The following is a 24,572-nucleotide window of genomic DNA, read 5'->3' as shown; positions in this document are numbered from 1 at the left end:
GTCTCCGTAGGGAGGTGTTTTTGGGAATGTCCAACTGGAAGAAGGCCCTGAGACACACCCAGGACACACTTCTGTTTTTACTGGAGACAATTCTCTGCCAGCATGGGAGCTACCTTGTATCTTTGACCTGAGCCTGAATAAGCAGAAGTTGGTGGCTGGGTGGTTTACTGGTAGGAATAATTGCAAGCCACTGAAAAAAAACGCCCCACAATTCTGAGAAAAAAGTCAGAACTCTTGACTTTTTTTTCTTTAGTGGTCCCAATAAGCTCTCATAGTAAACAGCCAGGAGGGAGCCTCTAATGTCATGTTTATAATCAACAGCATGGTTGAAAGTGAACCAGATAAGAGGGTAGAGGAAGCAGATTCACACCAGAAGGGGTTTCTTTTTGTCTTTTTTCTTGATGTCCTACTCTCTTCATTGCATAATTCTTTGAAAGTTTTGACTGTTGAGCATGATTCTTGGTTAAGGTCAAAGACTTTTCATTTTCTATAATACACATCCATATTATACATAATGCATTAAAAATGTGATCTTCCTGTGACCATCCACTTTTCACTTTAATTTCTTTTTCCCAATCTCTGTGCTTAAATAGATAATTGATAATATGTGTGCACTGCATACTTCTGTTTGTGTGTGTGTGTGTGTGTGTGTGTGTGTGTGTGTGTGTGTGTGTGTGTGTGTGTGTGTGTGTGTGTGTGTGTGTGTGTGTGTGTGTGTGTGTGTGTCGTAAGGGGTGTAGTGTAGCCTACTGCAGCACACAGAGGGTGGGGATATAAAACCTCTGTTTTTAAAGCGCAGCAACAGTTCTGTAACTTCCTGTAAACTGTGGGAGGGCAACATCGACAGGTCACTCAAACGTAAGTGTACTATTACCAAAATCTAAATTAAGATGTACACATTTGTAAGTTATAGTATGCCATTATGCAAATGAAGCATATATTTATTTTAGATAAAACTTACTGGTCTTACTGGTTGTTTTTTTTAAATGTATACAGGACTGTCTCAGAAAATTAGAATATTGTGATTTTTCTGTAATGCAATTACAAAAACAAAAATGTCATACATTCTGGATTCATTACAAATCAACTGAAATATCGCAAGCCTTTTATTATTTTAATATTGCTGATCATGGTTTACAGCTTAAGAAAACTCAAATATCCTATCTCAAAAAATTTGAATATTCTGGGAATATTAATCTTAAACTGTAAGCCATAATCAGCAATATTAAAATAATAAAAGGCTTGCAATATTTCAGTTGATTTGTAATGAATCCAGAATGTATGACATTTTTGTTTTTTAATTGCATTACAGAAAATAAAGAACTTTATCACAATATTCTAATTTTTTAAGACAGTCCTGTATATTGTTTTTTCTCCAATGTTATTCAGGTATTGATGTTGTTAATGTTATACTTTCCTTCTACAGTTATACAGAGAAATGGATTATCTTTCCGTGTTGGATGACAATAATTCCACCAACTACGACTATAACTATACACTACCTGTGTTTCCTGACACTTTGGTTCCTGAGATCCAGCCCATCCAGATTGTGGCTCTGGTCCTCTATGGCCTGGTGGTTTTGCTGGGAGTCCCTGGGAATGCGGTGGTGGTGTGGGTGACGGGGTTCTGCATGAAACGCTCTGTCACCTCCCTCTGGTTTCTCAACCTAGCGCTGGCGGACCTCCTGTGCTGCCTCTCCCTTCCTTTGCTCATGGTGCCGCTGGCCCATGACGACCACTGGCACTTTGGCCCACTGGCCTGCAGGCTGGTCAAAGGCCTGTTCTACCTGGTGATGTACTGCAGTGTGCTGCAGCTCGTTTTGATCAGTGTGGACCGCTTGATCCTGGTGAAAAAACCCATCTGGTGTCAGAACAACAGGAGACCCAGACAGGCAACATATGGCTGCGTGGCTTTGTGGTTCCTGGCCCTGATTGGCAGCATCCCGTACTTCGTCTACGCCAAGGAAAGGACCGCAGGTATTGAAAAGAGAGAGTGCCTGATGGAATACACTCAAGACAACGCCTGGGTTATCATGACTTTTCGCTTCATGGTAGGATTCATCATCCCTTTCCTGGTTATTTTAATCTGCCACCTTGTGGTGTTCTGCAGCACACAGAGAGGAATATCTCGTGGCCGAAACCGCTCCAAGAGAACTCTTAGGGTCATCATTGGTGTGGTGCTGAGTTTCTTCTTGTGCTGGCTACCCCTACACGTCATGGACTTCGTCGTGTTGTCCACCCCGAGAGACTCACCTCACAGTCCAAAAGTGTACATGGGACACGTGTTGGCGCTCTGCCTGGCATATTTCAACAGCTGCCTTAACCCTCTGCTCTACGTGTGCCTGGGCCGAGGCTTCAAGCAAAGTATGAGTCGCTCCCTTCGCAACGTCCTCCACTTTATCAGTGAGGAGCAGAACACGAAATTCAGCACCACCAATTATGACACCAAGAGCAGTACCACTGTGAGCGGTGGGAAGGAAACCATCAAAGTGGTGGCTTGTTAGTTTATTTTAATACTCATCAGGTCATCTGCACATCAGTATGGTTGTTTGTTGTGACCGATGCAGTATTATCTCTATTTATTTATCACCCTAAAGCCGTCATGAAGACAGCCCCGGCACTGTGGACAGGATGACTTCTGTAAAGACACTTGAGTTGTGTTACGAATCAGGAACTATTACCTAATCTGCTGTTTTCCAAAGAGTCATGTCTTGCTCACGTGTGTCTTGCTTGCAAAAACCCTTGACACTTCTCCTTTCTCCTGTTGTTTTTTTCCATACATCCTATACATTTTTTGTAGATTTTTTGTAATTATATTCATTTGTTTTCTTTTTCTTTTTAATTTTAAGGATATTAGAAATGATACTGTTAACAGAATATATATTTCTTGTAACACAGATTAGATCACATGTACCTCATGAGTTAAACTACTGTGGTGTTATGAAGAAGATAAAATCTTTTAATCAATGTTGCAGTTCTTTTGAAAGACCACCAGAGAGACACGCTCTGAATGTCTGACGCTCAGAGATCAGCGTGTTTCTCGACTCAACTGTCATTATCAGGCACATGTATTGTTCATATTTAAGATTATGCACTATTTTTTTTATAAATAAAATGTCTTTCTTCAGACCAGAAAAACAAAAAAACAAACATACAAAATACAAATTTAATTCTTGTCTTTTTTTTTTTTTTTTTACATTTATGGGGAAAACATGCATAGTATATAATATTTAATGAGAGTTGAATCTATACTTTTGAAAGCCATTGTGTAGCACTACCACTTCTGACCATGTGGGGGGAGTGCCAACAATCTTCTGCGGTGAGGCCAACTGACGTAATAAAAACTGCAGTTCATTGGCTGACCACTAGGGGGCTAGCTCCAAAAGTGAGTCAATATCCTGACTCCATTTTTAACAAGGCCCTACAGTACAAGGGAAAATAATATCAAAACCAGGGGGTGATGTCAAAAAAGGTTTGTACATTTATTTCTACAGTCTAGTAAGTCATACTGAAGTGTACCTCTAGTGCAGGGGTGTCCAAAGTCGGTCCTTTGAGGGCTGCAGTCTCGCAGGTTTTAGACGTTTCCCTCCTTCAACACACCATGACTGTGTCATTATCAGACTTGTGCAGACCTTGATGATGAGCTGATGACAACCTTTAATCACAATCAGGTGTATTGAAGGAGGGAAACATCTAAAACCTGCAGGGCTGCGGCCCTCGAGGCCTGACTTTGGACACACCTGCTCTTGTGGGACAAAGCAACAAGATGCATCAGATCATTTGCACAGTATTATCAGTCTTTTTTTTTTCAACACAAATGATCTTAATGCCCCTATGTGGTTACAAGTAGCATTGATACATAGAGTAGCTTAAACATAACATGTTTGATTGGTGTGGATTTCATAGTTGCAGCCAATGCATAATATTTGACATGTTTCCAAGAAATAAATGTTCATATTCATAGACCAGTTTAATTATACATTCCTACAGGTTTTTACAAAGGTGACATTTACAATACCAATAATATATATTGTTGTTTCTGGTTCTGTGAAAAATCCTGCAACCTTTATACTGGATAAGAATCCAGTATAAGAATGTTCAAACTGGCTCTATGAGTGTGGTGGTGTGTGGTTTCTGCACTGCTGTAGGGGGAGATGTGAGCCAATGTTTCATGAAAGAATCCCAAGACAATCAATTTAGCACAGCTGTAGTCGATTTCTAATTAGCTACTTCATTTCTTTATGCAAAGCAAAACAAATAAAAAACTTTCTTTCTTTCTTTTTTTTATTTACAAACTACATTCATTCCAAACAAGGCCACATAATGGCATATGCACAAAAACATCTATGTACAATGTGTGTGTTTTTTAAAGATCCTGTGCACTGCAACATTCTAAACACACATGCATGAATGTACACTGTCTGTGAGCGTGAACTATGCTGAATGCATATCTGATCATGGATGCTACTGGTCCCATTAACTGCTGCCTGCTGGGGAGTGATGGTCGACAGGTAACATCAGTGTGAATCCATCGAGAAGCAGAGCTGATGCCTGGACTGCTAAAAGTAAAAGGACATACATTCATTCCATGTTCAGAAAATCACAATCAGCCTGTGAATTTTGAGTCTGCATGAAAACCAACAACGCAAACACCTTTGTTCTCTGCTGCACAAATGACAACTGTTTCCAGAAGATGTTGGCTAAGTGCAACCCACATTTTTTGCTTGTTTTAGTTATAACATTAATATGAAATTTCTATGTCAGATAACTCAAATCGTTTCAAATGAACTCCGGTGAGTTTCCTGAAAAGAACTGCACATTTTTCATCCAGACAATCTGTTCACTTCACTTCAATTAAGTGGCAAGATTTTGAGTCAGCACAGCACAAACCAGCTAATCATGCAAAATGTGACATTTCAGGAATTAATTTTCAAAGAATAAATGAATATGTCAAGAACATTTACACGCAGCTCTTTATGATTAGTATGCAAATACGTATTCCTATAACGGTGTAATGCATCAAATTTTAACTGTTATTTCAATGTTGGCTCCAAGTGATCACCAAAGTTATGCAATCAAGAAGAAAAACATTTTTTTGCAGCATAATTTATCCGGTAATCTAAATGACATGTATAGACTAATTTGACTGTAAATGATTCTGAACCAATACTGATGTCAAACTGGTGTTTCTGACCAAAGCATTTAAAGGTTTATTTGAACAGATCTCAGATCTACCAGCGTTTTCTCTGCTCGTCTGAGTTCGGTTTAGTCTGATTTTTTTTACATGTCCACAATGTAAGTTTATCATGAAAATGTCAACATTTTTATATTAAATTTGTTAAATACAAGATGTTTCAAATGTCATAATCCTTTCAAATAATAGTGATATTAGCATTTACCAAAATATTGTGATTAGGATTGTTGTTTTTCAGTTGTCTAGAGCACTCACAACTTAAAAAAAGTCAAAAGTCAGTTGATATATCAGTGGAAGATACTTGTACGTGGCCATTTTTATATTCTAGTGATTCATTGACAACGATGCTCAGATTTATGAACTTAATGAGCAACACACATAAACAACCACTGGAAGCCAATGCTGTCAGTTATAATGCACTGTCACTGTCAGTGCATTATAACTTGGCATCAATTATAATGCAGCAGAGAGAGAAAATGCACATCAGTTTAGTGTCTGATGGTTGTCTGTTAAAAAATAAATTAAACCAGACACTTTAGACAGACTATCTCTAACTACATTTAATCGTGCTCATTAAAGTAGAAGCATCTCATCAGGAACAAAGTGTGGACAGAGGTAGGTTGAAAAAAAAGACAGGATATGGCATTTGGCACATGGTTTTTGACCGAAACTAAGAGCCAAGACGCTGATCTCTCTCAGAACGAGATTACACCACAGCACACAGAGCAACTGTGCAGGTTTAAAACAGATCAGAATATTTGCTCATACAGTGGTCATGACTTTGAGAGACCCGGAGCGGAATCTGAGAATCTTCTTTTTGAGAGCGTGAGAGGCTTTGATCTTGACAAAGGCTTTTGGGTGAGAGGAGGCATTGGCTTGTGGTGAAGGAGAGGATGATGAGGAGGTAGAAGCAAGGCGAGGGGGCAGCTGCTGAGGCCAAACCAGCCCCCCGCTCTCATCTGAGTCACTGGACAGTGAGCTGGAGGCCGGGGAGTAGACCTCACTCATACTTGACTCAGACTCTGCGGGGTGGTGACCGGCGTAGCCCTCCTCTCCCTGACAGAGCGGCGCTCTTCCGTGGGAGTCCGGCTGCCAGCGCTGGCTCTGCTGCTGTTGGGGATGGGAACAAGAGTGGCCGTGGCGAGCTTTTCGAGGCAGTCGTCGATGTCCCTGAGCCGATGTCTGGTTCTCACCCTCGTCCTGGCTGAGCTCCAGGTTGGAGCACCAGCGCCGGCTCCCGTTGTTGCCGCCGTGGCTCACCTGCGGTACAGACACCTGGCTTTTGTTCAGAACAGGATTGGCCCTGTCTTGGCGCCTCTCCGTGGTGCTGTACCTCCTCTCAGGGAGCACCCTCTGCCCCAGCAAGCTGTTTTCAGACTGGGATCGATTTGTTTTACTGCTTGCTTTCTTGGATCTCTGTCGATCATTGTGAGCTTTTTTAGATACTTTGGACTTGTGGTTGGGGTGTTCAGGAGAGGCCACAGCCCTGTTGGACTTTGACTGCTCTGGTTTGTAGTGTCTTGGGGAGCGCACGGGAGCATGACAGGCTTGCGAAGGGATAAATTGAGCACTTACTAAATTGTGCATTTGATGAATAGGGGGTTGTGGATGTAGATAATGCTGGGGGGATGGGGGTTCACAGCAAAGGTTAAGAGCCCCGACGCCACAGTTTGGGTCCTGAGAGGGAAGGGGTGATGGTAGCCTCCCAGTTAGGGAGGATGGCCTGGACTGGGGGTAGGGGAGAGCCAAATAGCAGTTCTCCTCAAAAGATGGAGCCTCCCCTCCACAGACCTCCCCCTCTAGAAGGTCACAACCCAAACCCTGACCTTTGGAGCTTGCCATTAGGTCAAGGTGGGGCTGAAGATTGGGGTCAGGAAGGCGCTGCTCCGCTGTTAGAGAAGGGGTTCTCCTGTGTTGAGAACTGTGTCCAGAGGCGCCGCAGTACGGGGGGTCAGGGCTCAGGGTGGTGCGAGGCTGACATGGTCGGGGTGACAGGGTGTGGCGCTGGATGAGACCCAGGATGTAACCCTCCACCCTCAGAGCCTGCTGGTAGTCCTCCTCGGTGACCTGATCCTCTGCAGACTGTTGTTGCCAGGAGTGGCTGGCTCCAATGAGGTCCCATTCCCAGGACTCCACGGCTGATCCCTCCTCAGCGATGCCCTCTAGAGGCGGGTGAGGGGCAGAGAAAGACCGGGGGAGACCCAGGCGCAGAACTGGCACTTCAAATTCCCCATTCATGATGAGAGGGTCTCCTAATTACACAAAGCAACACTGAAGTGGGTCAACATGCAATGACATGAGTAATATGAGTAACAACAAATGTGTGAGACTATATATATTTGCAGAGGTGCTTTTTGATAAATGCCAGACAAAAAAAGTGCTATATAAATTAAGTTAGTTCTGTCATTTGTAGTGCACTTCATTTGTACTTGGAAGTCGAAATTTCCAATTTCCAAGTCAGAAGTTTCAACCGGAACACAACCTGAAGTTGGGGTTCCAAAAGTCGAAGAAAGCTCAGCTCCCGAGGCCACCACGGCTGCTACCCAAATCAACAGAGTAAACCCTCAACTACTTTTACTGTTTATAACAGTTGTGTCTCATTTCATGCACAGTAAGTCAGACATAAACATGCTCACATTTAATCGGTGGAGGGGTTTCTACGCCGTTTGCTCTAAATGTCATGTACAGTGTTATGAATTAGAATTGCTAATGTTGGATTGCAGCTGCAACAGCTAGTCCCACATTTAGAAAGAGACACATTCTCCGACGTTGCAACTGTTCGACTCGGCTGTGACATCATTCTGGAATCTGACTTCTGAGGAACATGGAGGGCACGGTTAGTTAGCTCATAGTGAAGCTGAGACTGATTAAATCTGTCTTTTGTTTTGATGGGTGGAACAGCATTTTAAAAATTGTCAACAGCTCTGGATTGGTGGTACTAGACTTATTTCTAGGTTACTAACTTAAATATTAAAATCCAAACAAAAAACATTTTATGAACCAGTGATAGAGTCACATCTTCAACTTTGGGTAATTTTTCTTGTTTTGCATTTAATAATTTTTCATATTTTCCCACTCAAAAATGCTTCTGAGGGGGGTGAAGCAAATGCTATGAACTTAATTTCAGTCTTCAAACCCATCGGTGGACGTTATACTTACAAAATCGACTTTTTTTTCCATTAATTCTTATCTAAGCAGTTTGAAACATTAACCGTCTACAGTATATCCAAGTGTAAATATTGCATTTGTATGTATGTTTTAACTTATCAGGCCACATCTCTGACTTCTCTTTCACAGAACTTTTGAGATGACGTCAGAGGCCGGGTCTATGGTTTTTTTTCTCCATGAAAGATAAAGGATGAATGCTCTGACGATGCAAAAATATGTCAAAATGTTTTGTAAGCTTATTCTATGACATTCCCCCCCCCCCCCCCCTCTGCTCATTTTTCTCACCTATAGACTTCGGCCTGTCGTTGGTGTAAGCCCAAGAGGAAACGCTCTCTGTGAGCTCGGCAGAGGAAGGTTTTCTTTTTGGTGACTGACCCTCGCTTGATTCATAAAAACCTGGGACAAAGGGAGAGCAGAGAACCAGAAGAGATATGGCTCATTCATCATACCTCACTGGTCATGTCATTTCTCTACAAAACAGTCTTGCTTGAAGCAGGAAAACCCTGTGTGAATTTAGCAAACAACCACAAAGACAACTCAGAAGCAACTGGACCATGAGCAAACAAGATTAGCAGACATAAATGACAAACCCGTTGCCAAAATGTTTTGAAATACATCGGGAGGCCAGCTGTTGTTAGACAGCTACAATTTTACACCGAAACATACTTTGTTGAATTACTAAAAGAGAATAAATCACAAAGTGCATTTGCATTTATAAAAATTTTAATTACACGCCTGACAGAGCTGTGATGAAAGAGAAGCTTTTAAGCAGCGGGAGTACCAGAACTGGGCTGACTGTCGCCAGCGTCTCCTTGAGCTCCATCGCAGCAGCCATCATGGATGTCAATCCTCAGCTCTCCCACCTGCTGCTCCAGCGCCTGCATCAGCCCCCATGGAGAACTCTGAAGGGCACTCTGCAAAGCAAACACACTAAAACTGTTGTCCTGCTCTCTGTACTTCACTCAGATCTGATAAGTAATCTCTGAACAGATGGTAAGAAGAAACAGGTTGTGAATTCAAATACAAAGAAAGAGGCTTGAAGATTAATCACAATCACAAAAGTTATTTCCAGTAATGCGGCACAGCTGCATCCATCACTGCTTGTTTCTCCAGCTGCAGCTCTTATTTTGATCGGCATGCAGATATTTACCTCTGTTAGTATCTGTTTCCAAACAGACAGCATATACATCCATTAACATGAGAAAAGAAATGATCTTTCATAAGCTGCATAAACAAACTACTTCACTATAATAATTTTGAAGTAATAACTGTCATTTTAATTTGTGCACCATTTTTCTTTGCACAACAGGGATTAAAATATCCAAAATGAATTAAGACCAAATGTCAAACCCACAAAAGTACAACTTAACGTATAGATGCGTTTTGAGCTAGTTACTAAATTACAAAGATGGACACTGCAGGTCAGGAGGCGTTACTGAAGCGCATCCTCACACAGCATTCATATCTGTCACTGGGGTCTAATATGCAAGCTAGTCAGTCAGAAAAATGAATAATTCAAGACTTGTGGAAGGATAGGGGGATGCTCTTTAATGTAGCTGGGGTTGCTCTCTCTCTCTCTCTCTCTCTCTCTCTCTCTCTCTCTCTCTCTCTCTCTCCCCCACACACACAAATGCAGATAAAGGCTATCCACATAAACAGACCAATTTGCTTACTCATCCTGGATACACTGAGAAAAGAATGTAATGTAAGAAGCGATTAAAAAAAGAGACACTTTGAAAAAATAAAATAAAAAAGAGACGCTTTTATTCTGCCCTCCACACAGACACACTTCAGTTCTCTAAAGGCCATACTACTTACTGCACTCCGGTCTCATTAAAGAAGCGTCGTTGCCAGAACATTGAGCATGCCCATACACCAGGGTGGCACTTCTTTTCCATTGCAAACCTGTGATGAAGTGCCTGTCAGACAATTGCACCAAAGCTTTTCTGCACTTGCATGGGCACTGTGCAAGTGCAAATCCAACCCTGACTTACAGATATGTACTGGCAATGTACTGGGAATTCTATTTAAAAGCTCATTAAATACAAGGATTAAGAGCATTTTTGTTTGTGGTCCAGAGCAAAACATCTCAACTTGGATTTGATCAGTTTTCCGCAAAATCCTTACAGACATGGATCTCCTTTTAGGTGACACATCTCGACTCGGTGTGTTTTTAAAGATCAGACAACTGCCTGAACTTTTTTTTTTTTTAGTGAATAAAAAATAAATTTAAGATGCATGATTACAATGATCCAGAATAAAAACTTAAACACTCTCGTTTCTATGAGCATGATTTATTTGACAGCTCACTGATGCTCAGTGATCTAAAGGTCAATGGGGTTTTTTCTCCCTGTTCTTAGCTCTTTGTCCCGCTTTGTCCTAAATGTGATCATAATGCAAATAAACTGCTATTAAGGGTCATATAATCCGAGCTATGGCTCCAAGACGACCTCATTCCTCCAGCCGTTGTCCATTCTTTTGTCTCGACAAGCCGGCTTATTGTCTTAATATAAACAAAGCGTTAGCATCAACGCATCAATACGTTTTGAGTAGGGAGGTTTGTTTCAGCTGCTGGCGGGATGGTGGGAGGGAGATGGAGGAGGGGAGATTGCTAGAAATCAATGAATCAATGATGCTGTTTCACAAAATCAATTGCATGTCATCTCTTTGTGGTCACACACACACACACACACACACACACACACACACACACACACACACACACACACACACACACACACACACACACACACACACACACACACAAACATACTCCTCTGGCTATTAAATGAAGAGAAATTGCAGAAAAAAGCAAAAAGCAACTCAATGTGAATGAGGTAAACATCTGGATCATATTGCAGACAGATCTTTTACTCTCACTGGTTTCATACTGGTTCCCTAAGACCGTGTGCACCGGTACCACTGCCGAGTGACTGCATCCTGTACTTCAGCCGGGTGGGGGATGGGAGGGACAGTGGACGCGGTGCAGCCAGACTACCTTTGCCTTGGAGTCGTTACGCAGGGGATGAACAAAACATTAGGGTCTTCTACATTTCAAATGAAACGGAATGAGCTTTAATAATCCAGCTTTAACCACAACTAGATCATGATTTAGTCGGATTTAAATGTTGCACATTCCTTTTAGGCCAATCAATGTGTCAGAAAAAATACAAGACGGAAGAATTTAAACCCAAGTGATAAATAAAAGTGGGGTGACTCGTCAGTGGCTACATAAGGACCCAAATGTCAATATGAGATGTGAAAGGGTTTGTGGAGGACAGTAAAGATTGGCAAGAGAGGGTTGTTTGGCTGGTTTGAACAGGCTGTGGGACTGACCTGCAACCAGCTAACAGCTGGGACTGTTTAGAAACAACATTCCCAGAATACAGACATCCAGGGAACAGCACACACCACAACACCATAACAACACATGTTCAACTCTACTGTTGTGAAAAAGAACCTACATGTACTCTCTATTCTGAATTAGATGTTTTACATATTAGGACATAATTAAAAAAAAAAAAAAAAATCCTCTGGTCTTCACCAGTGCTTAAAATTATGCAACTACAACTTAAGACCAACTCATGACATGTTTCATCATTTTATTACTTAACAGGACTAATATAGAATAAAAACATGAAAACAATGGTTTTATGTCCATTAGTCTCTTACAGAAGAGTTTTGGGGCCATCAAAGGAAAAAATATATACTATTCTGAGCTTAAAGTCAGAATTCTGACCTGAATACTCTTCTGTAGTGTTTTATGTTGTTGCTGTTGAAGGATTTAAAAAAAAGTCTTGTGTGTTCTTGTGCCAGACCAAGAAACTGCCCAGACCTGTGCTTTTAGAGAACTGCATACCTATTGATGGTCATTTAATCAATGCATTTGATTAGCAGCACCAGGCAGCTACTTACCCTCTTAACTCCTGCAGAAGGATCATAAAAAAAGAACCTACTTAGGTTTTTACACACAGTCTTGCATTAAGGTTGAGCTTTTGTTGAATAAAAAATTACGCAGATGTGTTGTTAATCTGAAGTTGTATTTAAATCATTTTAAGACCTTTCCTTTGGAACCTTTTGTTTTGATAGATTGAATACTGAAAGATTGGGTACTTTCTTTTGAATGTGAGTGTATATAATCACAACAACGTTGTGACAAGAGCCACACAGAGAAGAAGGCTCAGGGAGGCCGGATACCAACACACACACACACACACACACACACACACACACACACACACACACACACACACACACACACACACACACACACACCATCACCCCACCCCCAACATTCAGCTGCTTGACCTAACTACTGATCCCCCTATTTCTTCAAGCACATGGCCACATTTTAAAGGCCTTATTTCAACAAAGTCAATATTTCCTTTATGGTTATTTTAGTCTTGTCTGACAAAGGAGCTATTCTGCATGTGCAATGTTTACGTAAGTGAAAGTCATAAGCGGCATGAAATGAAAAGAATCCCCAAACAGACCTGCCCCAGGGATCTGCTGCTGACGTGAAAGCAGCTCAGTCCACGTTTCAAGCTATTTCTATGTTGATATGATTTATGTATTTCTCAAAAAGGTTAATTTGCCTGCATGTGCACCAGAGCAACGTGAAGTACACCAAACATATGATCCGTCACCAATTACACGCTGTCGTCTTAACACACATACTCTGATGGATGGTGTTAACAGTTTGCCGAATCACTGCCTTCATGCTCTGATAATTTCATATATCTACAAAATCAGTGTTTTATCTACTGATGGATGCAAGTAAGTGTTGACCCTGTAAACGGGTACAGAAAATGGATGGATGGATAGATGCATGTGTGTCATACATTCATGGACAACTCATACAGTCCCTTCCGCCTCTCCAAACACTCAGCAGGGTTGCTGCTAGAGAGGTCAGGGTTTCATGCTTTCTCAGCTGCTGTCTGGCGTCCTGCAGCTGTCAACACCTTCAGCACCACACACACTGTATCCAGGGGGAAAAGAAGGCCCCTAGGCGGCTCTGGGGGCCACAAGGCAGCTACATGCATGCAATAACAAACATACACGCATACACACACGTGCTCTCCTGGGTCAGATGTTTCTGTGTCACACCGTCAACTAAAAGTACACTTTACAGACTTGAACCGAAGTGGAAGATGAGACTGGGGGATTTGTCTCGGATGCAGACGGTGACCTGATATTACAAAGACTCAATCCCAGACTTCCACTGGAGCCGCGCCGGGCAGAAAATACTCTCCGAGGAATTTAAAGTGTAATTACTCACACGCATGGATGACGCAGTTAATAAACATCCACGCAGAAATGCCTTGTGCAATAACAATGAAATCAGGGGAAATGTGCTCAGCACTGGATATGTTTCTTCTTCTCTGAATCAGCACCTATTGGCTTCCTCCTGTACTTTCGCCCCCCACCCCCAAAAAATGTACAAAAAAATGTAAAAAAAGATTTTATGAAAAATATATTACGCCCTTAATTTATAATTTATTTATTTATTTCATAACAGGGACAGTGCACAATAAGACATTAATCTTTTACAAGAGAATATGCATTGAAAAGGGGCATATGAGTTTATATCTTAAAGGGGACCTATTATGGCATCTAATACCTATTTTAAACAGGATTTGAATGTCTTAAAAACAAGCTTTTGATTGTTTTTTGCTAAATAAATTAGAAATTCAGCCTCTGAGTCATGTCTTTATCATCCCATTCTCTAACCTCATTATCTATGCAGGATTCTGAGTGGGGAGGCTATGATAATGAGGCTCTGTGCTGATTGGCTGCCTGAATGACGCGATACACCGCTACGAAGAAATGGCGGAAGCTCCGACCGGCGGAGTTAGTTGTGGGCGTGGTTTCACGCATCGGAGGCCAACCGATGTAAATCTCATTTTGGTTACGTAACGACGGGAGCAGAATCTGAACGGCTCGTAGAAGCCACATCACACTGGATGGCTCATCCGGGCGGCTGTACAGACACTGCATAATTTGGTTGCTTTCTTCCTTCTCTGAGTTGGCAGGCTGAGGGGAGACCACTTTATATAGACGAATCCGGCGAAACCCGGAAGTCGAGCGGGCCGCCATTACTGCGGTGGCGGCTCCGCTCCTCCGCTCCAGCCCATAGACATATATATATATATATGTCTATGGGAGTAATAGATCCATACGTATACGTATGGATCTATTACTCCGCTCCCTGCCAGGCTCTCTTAATGTATTTGTATAATCGGAAAACTCCTGTCCCGTCACGTGCATTTGTTTTGATAGTGAATGAAGACGGGACGGACTGTCAAAACCACTTTTCTGTTTCACCAAGTGAACAGACGGAACGCAAAAAAAAGATGTTAAACTGCTGGAAAGGAACTGGAATTTACCTGGATACCTTAAACAAGGAAGCCAGGGAGCGGTATATGGAGAAAATAATGATTATTAACGGTTTGATCCATATGAAATCACTAGTGGAGCTCCGATGAGGATTTACTGCCGCAGTTCTGCAGAACCACCGTCTTACTACCTTGTTTAGTGTTTGACAGCTGCTTTGGTAGATGTTTGACTCGCCATGTGTTTCAATAAATTAGTATAATAGTACAACATACAGTACATCTTTTTTATTACTCTTACTTCTCTTTTCCTTTTTTTTATGCTGAAGAGGCTCCGAGACATGAGCAATATTTTTGTTTTCCTCGTGAGATTATTTTTTTCTTCTGCAGCTACAAATAGAGTTAATATTTTTTCCTCAACAAACTAGTTTTATCTGCAGATTGGGGTTATGTATGTATGTATTCTGTATCATCCGGAGCTGAGATAGTTCTGCCCTTCAATTAGAGACCTGTAATTGCGTTTTTTTTCGTCATCGGACGCCAGGCGATCAATAAAATATTCTTGGATACCTAAAATTAAACAAAACATACACAGGTAATATTTAATTGTGCAGACATGCCTCGTAAGGAGAGGAGGTGGAGAGAGCTATATTACAGTGTTTAATCATACACTCCCTTATCTCCCTATTCCTCTATTCTTTCCTGCTTATCGCTCAAACAAATCATTATTTATAAATTAACATCAGCATTAATTTAAGATACCTTCATTATTTATGGAAGGCCACTGTCTAACATCATCAATCCAGCTATAATGATGCTGTAGAGCGTCAGGTTACAATGACAGCGCTGCGGTGGCAGATTGACACCTGCCACCGCAGCAATGGCGCCGCCGCAAGATGGCAGCGCACACAAACCGGTCGCCGGATTCGTCTATATGTTAAAGCAAGAAAAAACGTGTTTTTCATAATAGGTCCCCTTTAAATCACTACAATTTAGCTGATTTTTAAGTCACTCTGTCACATGGTGTGGGACCTATCAAAAAGGTACTGCAAAAGAAAGTGAATCCAGTTTGCATATCCAACCTGACACTCACTTCCTCACGGTGCTTCCACGGCTCTGGAAACCTCTGTTCTCTGCAAGTGTTGAGGTGGAAGCGCGTGTGGCAACAATCAAACCACGTGACCATCATGTATCTACCCAGGGGCGAAAATCCCCTTTCATAGTTGGGGGGGACAATAAACAGTAACATTTTAGAGAATAAATCCAGGGGGGGACAAGGAATAAAAGTTTTAGCCTTCCTTTAATACAGCATTTTGACATTTTCATCTCTATCTCGCAAACAGGCAGAAGACCTTTCTTAGAATAATACAAAACAATGGTATTAGGTGGAAGGTGGCAATAATACAGCACATCTGACATAATACACTGCAAAAACCCAAAATCTTAACAAGAATATTTGTCTTATTTCTAGTTAAAATGTCTCATTTTAGTAAAAAAAAAATCTCATTACATTTAAAACAAGACTCATCACTGGAAAAAAACAACAATTTTCACCTGTTTCAAGTAGATTTTCACTTAAAATAAGTAGAAAAATCTGCCAGTGGAACAAGATTGTTTTGCTTATAAGATAAATCTTGTCGCACTGGCAGATTTTTCTACTTATTTCAAGTGAAAAATTTACTTGAAACAGGTGAAAATTGTCAAATAACAAGTTATTTTTCTGGTGATGACTCTTGTTTTAAGTGTAATGAGATTTTACTGTTTATTATTATTTTCGATTTCGGTTTCGGCCACAAATTTTCATTTTGGTCCATCACTACTAAATACTACTGCATTGTTCCAAAATTATTAATTCTGTCTCAAATTATTCTAGGGGGGGACAGCTTTACTAATGGGGGGGACTTGTCCCCCCTGTCCCCCCCGGGATTTTCGCCCCTGTATCTACCAATAATTATTTAAAAGCCAATTTTACTTATATCAGACAAACTACAACGTGGAGTCAGACAAATCCCAGCGCCCACACCAGGCCACCTATGCGCCCCATCCTCTCGCTGAAGCCTCGGACGGCATCATTAGTATTCTGCTCCATATGCGTCTTTTGTTAGACCCCCGGCGGAGGAGCGGAGGGAAGGAGGTGTGAGGAGGAGGCGGCTGATTTAATTTCTCTTTCACCCTATTTAATAAAGGCTTGTTCCTGTCGCGGCGGTGCCGGGACTGTCTTGCTGGCTGCCCGGGCGCAGACGGCCAGAAAGACAACTCCAAGACGCACAAAAAAACTTCAGCAACACAAACTAAAGAGATTGAATACAGGCCGCAGACGACGTCATCTACACATACATGGAGGTTCACTGGTGCAAGACGCTGATTGCAGTCATCGAAAGTTTGAATCGCCTTAATTCATGTTTTTGTTGCTGTTATTTTTGTCATTCTTCGGGGCATTGTGGCACCGCTGCGTATCGGAGCCTGATATGGGGCGCAACTTTGGTTCCCCATTAAAAAAAAGGGAAAGAAAACAGATAGAAAACATCTGGAATTTGGTCATCACACTGAAACTCTTGCTGTAACAGCAACACGCACGCTTGGAGTATAATTCAGTCTTTGGTGGTGTGCGTGGTAAGCACAAATGAGAGCTTGTTATGGGAAAAAATGTACAAACGCCGAAAACGGGGGGGAACAATGGACCATTAAATAGTCTGTCTGTGCCACAAGCGACGACTGCTCCTCCCCCAGATTTCATTATCCACATGCACAAATCTCAGGCCAAAAGCATGAAACCCTTTTCATAAAGAGACCCTATTAATCAAGTTAAGTAACTTTTCTTTTCAGATGAAGGTCATTCCAATACAAAGGGGCGCAGCCCAAACCGAGAGTCCATCCAACGGTCAAGCAGCTTAAGGCTGATTTATGGTTCCGCGTTACACCAACGCAGAGCGCCGCGTACCCTACGCCGTAGTTCTACGGCGTAGGCTCTGCGTCGGTTTAGGCTTAAAGCCTAAATTATGGTACAATGAGCAAACGCAGCAGGGCCATTAGATCTTTAAAAAGTATGGAGGACGCTGGTACATGACAGAGGTGCAGAGGGTCTAAAAATGAGAAGAGCAGCTGGAATCCCATCATGCGCTAAAGGAGTCCCAGTCTAAAACTTCTTACCAGCTGACGCCTGAGCGTTAAGTTGTGCTGCCCCCAGCTGCCCAGGCTCTCCAGCTCTCCGCTGGAGCCTTCTCGGGCCCCGGGCTCCCCCAGAGCCAGCGCCCCCAGCACCAGGCGCTCCTGCCTGTGCCGGCGGAGCTCCAGCTCACACAGCCCGGCCAGACTCGCCTCCAGCCGCTCCGCGCTCCGGCTGCGCTCCGCCGCCGCTGCTGGGAACGAGAAGGCGCGCTGCATCCCCGCCCGAAATCCCGGGATAAAGTGTGCAATTGAAAGCTAATTATCCTCCTTTAGATCGTATTTAAGTGCTGTCCAAGCTGAGCCAGATTTACGAGGATAGGTCGCGGGTTATTAAGGACCACACTCCATCCATCCACTCCAGCATGCTTTCACCCGACTCTGTGCGCGCTGGCTGCGCAGTTTTCTGTTCCGCAGCTGTCAAAATGCAGCCACGGAGCTCCACCCTCTCCCACAGACCACGGAGGGGAGAGAGGGGAGTCGTCCTCTGCTATGCAAGTCCAGCCAGTCGCCGTCATTGGAGAAGAGAGGATTGTCGGTGTCCCATCCCCCTTTGATTGAATACGGTGACGCGTCGACCTCACCCATGCTGGCCGCCCTGACCCGGGAGCGTCTACTCACCACGTAGAAACTGGAGAAAGACAGAAATATGGATGAAAACAGCTGTAAAAGTGAGGAGCAATTATTCAAGAAATATCAAGACTGCAATAACACCATTGTAGTAAAAATAAAGTAAAAGATAATCCCACCACCATAATAATAATAATAATAATAATAATAATAATAATAATAATAATAATAATAATAATAATAATAATAATAATCAGAGTTGGACAAAGTACTCGACCCCAGTACTTGAGTAAGAGTACAAATACTACTGGTCAAAATTTACTCCGTTACAAGTAAAAGTATCTCAGTCAAAATATTACTTGAGTAAGAGTAGAAAAGTACTTGCTTTTAAAGGTACTTAAGTATCCAAAAGTAAATGCTTTTAAATTTACTTTAAGTAAAAGTAAGAGTAAGAGTAAGAGTAAATTTCTTATTTTCCACATCAGTAAATTACTATATTTTTTCTAAATTAATTGTTGCAGCTCTATCGTGACCTTTTGCGGCTCTGTCTTGACAAACGCAGGCTACTTTGGCGGTATCGTTTTGAGGAGGCTTGACGTATTTCCGCTTTACGTACATCCCAGTGGAGAGCGTGCACTGTGATAGATCTCCTCCTTTGACAAAAACAGCTTGTGTCCAATAGGATTTTAGGGAAGAAGAAAGAAGAGCAGACCTGAAAGTAACGAGTACTTTTCAGCCTTCCTAGAAATTTACTCGAGTAAAAGTAAAAATATTTGTCTTGAAAATGTATTCAAGTAAGAGTAATAAGTACCAAAGAAATCTAATACTCAAATAAAGTACAAATCCTCTGGATATGTACTTAAGTACAGTACTCAAGTAAATTTACTCCGTTACTGTCCACCAGTGATAATAATTAAAGCTGCAAGCAGCAATGAACGGGCCCTCGCGCATGCAATTTTCACCAATAAAGGTCAAGGAGTCAAAACCGAGTCCGATGACACCACCGACGACTCTGTATCTCATACCAGTCAAAAGTTATGGCAGAAAGTAGGAACTATCAAACATCGACCAATCAGAAGAAGGGGCGGGGATAATTCATGCCAATGAAGGTCAAGTACTCAAAACCGAGTCCGATGACACCACCCACGACTCTCTATGTCAAACCATTCAAAAGTTATGGCAGAAAGTAGGAACTATCAAATATGGACAAATCAGATGAAGGGGCGGGGCGCGCTTGTTGGCGTCTATCGTTGCCACAGTAACGCTTTTGACTGAGAAAAGTAATGCGCATCGTCGCAGGATGGAGACGCACATTTTGATGTATAACACACCTGGGTGCACGTTACGGTTCGGGCAAAGAAGCGGCCGAAAAAATGGCATAAATTGCGGCAAAATTACGCGATTAATTGAAAATAGCCGACTTCCTGTTCGGAGACTTTTCTTTAAGTTGCGACATGATACAGGTGTGTACCGATTTCCGTGCATGTACGTCAAACCGTATTGTGGGGCTTGAGGCACAAAGTTTTCTAGGGGGCGCTGTTGAGCCATTTTGCCACGCCCATTAATACAAACCATTAAATATCAAATTTTTCACCAGGCCTGGCTTGCGTGCAAAATTTGGTGACTTTTGGGGCCCGTTTAGAGGGGCAAAAAGGCCCTCATTTCGTCAGAAAAATAAAAACGAGAAAAAAAAATTCCTACAGATACAATAGGGCCTTCGCACTGTAAGTGCTTGGGCCCTAATAATAATAAATAGTAGTAATATGGGCAGGACAACCTACACAGGATGTAAGAGAGTAAGTGATAGCCAGGTGCTGCTAAAATGGATGAACCAATCAGGTGTGCAGACCTTTCTAAAAGCAGATGTGTTGGCAGTTTGCTAGTCTGGAGCAGTCAGGTGTATGTTTACATAATGCCAAGAGTGGAAAACATCCGCTAATGTCTTAGAAAAGCAGTTGTTTCTGTACAGGAATCTGGAAATTACTGGTAAAACCATTTACAAACAATTTTAAGTTTAATGTTATTCAATTTAATTTAATGCAGTTTACTTTTATTTATATAGTGTCTATTACACAGTATACATTGTAGGTGCTTTCCAGAGACCCAGAACATGACCCCAGAGCAATTATTACATAAACAATGGCAGGTAAAAACTAGCGGGAGAAAACCCTTAAGCCAAACAGTGGCAAGGAAAAACTCCCCTTTAAGAGGGAAGAAACCTTGAGCAGGACCTGGATCATATGGGGTGACCCTCCTGCCCAAGGCCAGCTGGGTAGAGCGGGAAAAGGAAGACAGGAAAGAGAGATTGAAGGACAGAGAGAAGAGAGGTTCAGGCATATTGTCAATGGTACATAAGACAAGATATAAATAAGTGGTCTTTATCTATATAAACGGGTGTAGACAGCAGACACTGAGGTGGTCAGGGGCGAGGGGGGTCTGCAGGTCAGCATGCAGCTCCTGAAGCTCTGGAGGTGGTGGAGGGGGGTGGGAGATCAGCAAAACAAACTACAAGAACAATGGAGAACAATGATGGTTATGAGATACTTCTAATAAATAACCGTGGATTGAGTTTCAGAAAGGAAAGAGAAGAAGAGGAGAGAAAGGGTGAGGGACACTGGTCAGTCGCTCGTGTTGGTGTCCCCCTGCAGCGTTGCTCTATAACTATACAGGACTGTCTCACAAAATTAGAATATTGTGATAAAGTTCTTTATTTTCTGTAATGCAATTAAAAAAACAAAAATGTCATACATTCTGGATTCATTACAAATCAACTGAAATATTGCAAGCCTTTTATTATTTTAATATTGCTAATTATGGTTTACAGTTTAAGGTTAAGATTCCCAAGATTAAGGTTGCAGAATAATACTGGAGGCAATCACAACACCCTCTAATCCCCACCTAAGGTGTTTGGGGCCAAAAACAATAATCTCGGTTTTATCCAAATTTAGAAGTAAAAGGTTAGCGGACATTCAGGCCTTAATGTCCTTAATGCATTCCTGAAGTTTAGTTAACGGTTCTGTTTCAGTTGACGTCATAGACAAATACAGCTACTGTAGGTATCATCAGCATTGTAATGAACATTTATGCCATGATTCTGGATTATACTTCCCAAGGGGCTGTATTTATAAACTGAACAGGATTGGCCCTAGCACTGAACCCTGCGGAACACCATAACAGAGGCTCGTCTGTTCTGAAGAAACCTCATGTACATGAACGAACTGGAAAATGTCAGATAGATATGATTTAAACCAACGTAGAGCTGTCCCTTTAAACCCAACAACATGCTCTAACCTGTGCAGTAAGCAGCACTGAGGTCCAGTAGAACCAGTATGGACACTAATCCCTTATCTGAGGCCATAAGAAGGTCGTTAGTGACTGAAGTTTTTTATTCAGGGTTCATAATACATCGTAGTACAAAAACAGCGCTCAAACAGATAATTTTTATACAAATGGTCACATAACTGGCTTGCAACAACCTTTTCCAGAATTTTAGATATGAATGGAAGGTTGGACATTGGTCTTTAATTAGATAAAATGTCTGGGTCAAGAGAAGGTTTTTTGAGTAAAGGTTAAGTTACTGCAACTTTAAAAACCTGTGGCACATATCCTGATTTCAGGGATAGGTTGAGCTGATCCAATATTTTCATACCAACAACAGAGAAAAACATTTTTGGGCAGTCAAGTCAGGATGGGGTCTAACAGACATGTGGATTATTTAACTTTATTCACGACCAAGATTAGCCTGAGGAAGTTACTGAAGCTGAAGAAACACCCACAGCCGCTACCTGGTGGGCCTGGTTCCTTTTTTCCTCTAATTCTGATGATTTTATTGCTAAAGAAGCTCATAAAGACTTAATTACTGAGAGCTGCAGGAATGCACAGCCCAACAGAGTTATGGCTCTTTGTCAGCCTGGCTACAGTGCTGAACAGAAAAAAAGAGTTATTTTATTATCTTCTATCAATTAGGAATAATAAACTGTTCTAGCATTGTGAAGGGCTTTTTAATATACTTTTTAGACTATACTATTCAGTGATACAAATTGTGGAACCGGAAGCCATTTAATACAGCAGCCATTCCTCCCAGGAGTGGACATCCTGGCAAATTTACAGCATTGTCAGACAGTGCAATACTCAGAGAAAGACTGAAAATAAATAAATAAAAAAAAAAGAGAGAAAAAAACCAAGAGCTGGAGCATACGGGCCAAACTGAGCATGTGAAACGTGAAAGTCCATGTTGACACAATTAGCAGACTGAACTGACTGGCGGGATAAAGACTCCTCTGTCAAAAAAAAAAAGAGCATGGAAGGAATACAGACGATCGCAAAATACATCTGAATAAATCACAAGACTTGTGGTGAAACCACTTTGGAGCAGGCTTCATCTATCCAAAGGACACTTTGGTCTTTACTGTGGCTGGATCTTTGGAGAATTGTACTGACTTAGTGCTGAGTACAAACAAAATAATTCCTACTACTATGGACTTCATGTGTACAACACTTGAGAATTAATCACAGAGGAAGCTGTAGCTCCATGTCCTTGCAAGATTTACTGATGAATTTCTAAAACACAACTATCTCCCTGGCATTTATTTAGAAGTTTATGAAACAGTAATTAAGATGCAACTAACACAGGAGTCAGGGTTTTTTCAGAAGACTGCTGAAGCTGAAGAAGTTGCCTCTTTCTTTACTGACAACATTCAGAAAATCAGAGTCAGTCAGTGCTCCTATGCTAGATGCAAGATATGTGCAGCCTCTGTGTCCACTGAGAGAAACCATGGCACAATTTTGTCCAAATACTCAAAATAAACTGGATCACATCACCTGCCTTGATACTCTGCCAACAGGGTTTTTCAACAGTGTTTCAAAATGGCCTCAGACATTGTAAATACGGCTTTGCTTTCAGATATTTTCCTTCAATGCCTAAAAGCAGTGTCATTAATCCCCTTTTAAAAAAGAATAGTCTAGAAAGACCGGTGGGCAGCACGGTGGCTTAGTAACACTGTTGCCTCACAGCAAGAAGGTTCCCGGTTCGACTCCCAGGCCCAGCAGGACCTTTCTGTGTGGAGTTTGCATGTTCTCCCCGTGCTTGCGTGGGTTTCCCCTGGGTACTCCGGTTTCCTCCCACAGTCCAAAAACATGCATGCTAGGTAAATTGATTATTCTAAATTACCCGTAGGATTGAGTGTGAGTGTGTCTGGTTGTTTGTGGGGACTGCGGGTGGAAACTGTCATTTCTGCCAAACCCGGTGTATTTACACTGCTTATTGTAGTGTTCATGAATATGCATTGTCCCGTCTAAATAAACTTTGAAACTACCACTTATGAACACCTATTGTTCTGTATCAAGCCTCCCCATTCTTAGTAAAATCATAGAAAAAGCAGTTTTTCAACAGTTGTACTAAATGACTGTTTTGATGTCGTCCAAGCATGTTTCCGACACAGCACAGAGACAGCTCTAGTAAAGGTCCTTAATGCATAAAAAATAGAAAAAATAGAAAATAGAAAGTGGCAAAATATCAGTCTTGGTCTTACTGGCTCTCGGTGCTGCATTCAACACAGCCACCTTGCCAGGAGACTATATTCCAATTCATACATTAATCAAATGCACTGATCAAATTAAAGAATGGATATGGATTGAAGTTTCTTCAATTAAATGAAGAGAAAACAGAAATAATAGTGTTTTTTAACAGCCACCTTAGGACAGTAGTGAAGTTAACCTACTGTCACCTAAAGAACAGATCAAGGACTGATGTCTCAGCACTTAGAACAACTTGTCCATGCTTTTATCTTCAGTAGACTGGACTACTGTAACGCTGTTCTCACGGGTCTCCCTGTGCTCAAAGAGAGTGGACTATAACTCCAGCTCTTAGATCTTTACAACGGCTTCCTGTCTGTCACAGAATAGATGTTAAAATCCTGCTATTGGTTTATAAATCTCTGAATGGTCTCGGACCAAAATACATCTCTGATCTCGTGGTCCATTATGAACTAACCAGAACCCTCAGGTCTTCAGGGTCACGTCTACTATCTGTACCTAGAGTTTGAACCAAACACGGTAAGGCAGCCATCAACTTTTATGCTCCTCACTTGTGGAACAAACTCCCAGAATGCATTAGGGCTGCTGAAACTCTCAGTTGCCTTAAGT

The 24,572-nt window shown here is 41.8% G+C and overlaps 2 protein-coding genes across 2 annotated transcripts; one reads left to right on the top strand and one right to left on the bottom strand.

Moving 5' to 3' along the window:
- Window positions 1–415: 415 nt before the first annotated feature.
- Window positions 416–3,170, top strand: c5ar1 (complement C5a receptor 1). The gene is made up of 2 exons (XM_061719071.1): window positions 416–858; window positions 1,427–3,170. Exon 2 carries the CDS (start codon window positions 1,439–1,441, stop codon window positions 2,501–2,503), a length of 1,065 nt encoding a protein of 354 aa, XP_061575055.1. The 5' UTR covers window positions 416–858; window positions 1,427–1,438; the 3' UTR covers window positions 2,504–3,170.
- Window positions 3,171–3,422: 252 nt separating this feature from the next.
- On the bottom strand, window positions 3,423–18,351 carry LOC133441600 (dapper homolog 3). The gene is made up of 4 exons (XM_061719070.1): window positions 17,844–18,351; window positions 9,143–9,275; window positions 8,647–8,757; window positions 3,423–7,445 (listed from the first exon to the last, which is right to left on the bottom strand). Exons 1-4 carry the CDS (start codon window positions 18,075–18,077, stop codon window positions 5,956–5,958), a joined length of 1,968 nt encoding a protein of 655 aa, XP_061575054.1. The 5' UTR covers window positions 18,078–18,351; the 3' UTR covers window positions 3,423–5,955.
- Window positions 18,352–24,572: the final 6,221 nt, after the last annotated feature.

This window comes from Cololabis saira, chromosome 4, assembly GCF_033807715.1.
Source record: "Cololabis saira isolate AMF1-May2022 chromosome 4, fColSai1.1, whole genome shotgun sequence".
In the NCBI taxonomy this organism is placed as follows: Eukaryota; Metazoa; Chordata; class Actinopteri; order Beloniformes; family Belonidae; genus Cololabis; species Cololabis saira.
The sequence above is the reverse complement of the archived record's forward strand: the minus strand, read 5'-3'. Positions and strand labels throughout refer to the sequence as shown.

Bases quoted from the DNA above. Each gene is read 5' to 3' on its own strand.
- c5ar1 (XM_061719071.1), top strand. From the start codon at position 1,439: ATGGATTATCTTTCCGTGTTGGATGACAATAATTCCACCAACTACGAC.
- LOC133441600 (XM_061719070.1), bottom strand. From the start codon at position 18,077: ATGCAGCGCGCCTTCTCGTTCCCAGCAGCGGCGGCGGAGCGCAGCCGG. The intron at 9,276-17,843 runs GTAAGAAGTTTT...TTTGCTTTGCAG, and splicing joins TAACGCTCAGGCGTCAGCTG to AGTGCCCTTCAGAGTTCTCC. The intron at 7,446-8,646 runs GTGAGAAAAATG...TTGTGTAATTAG, and splicing joins CGACAGGCCGAAGTCTATAG to GAGACCCTCTCATCATGAAT.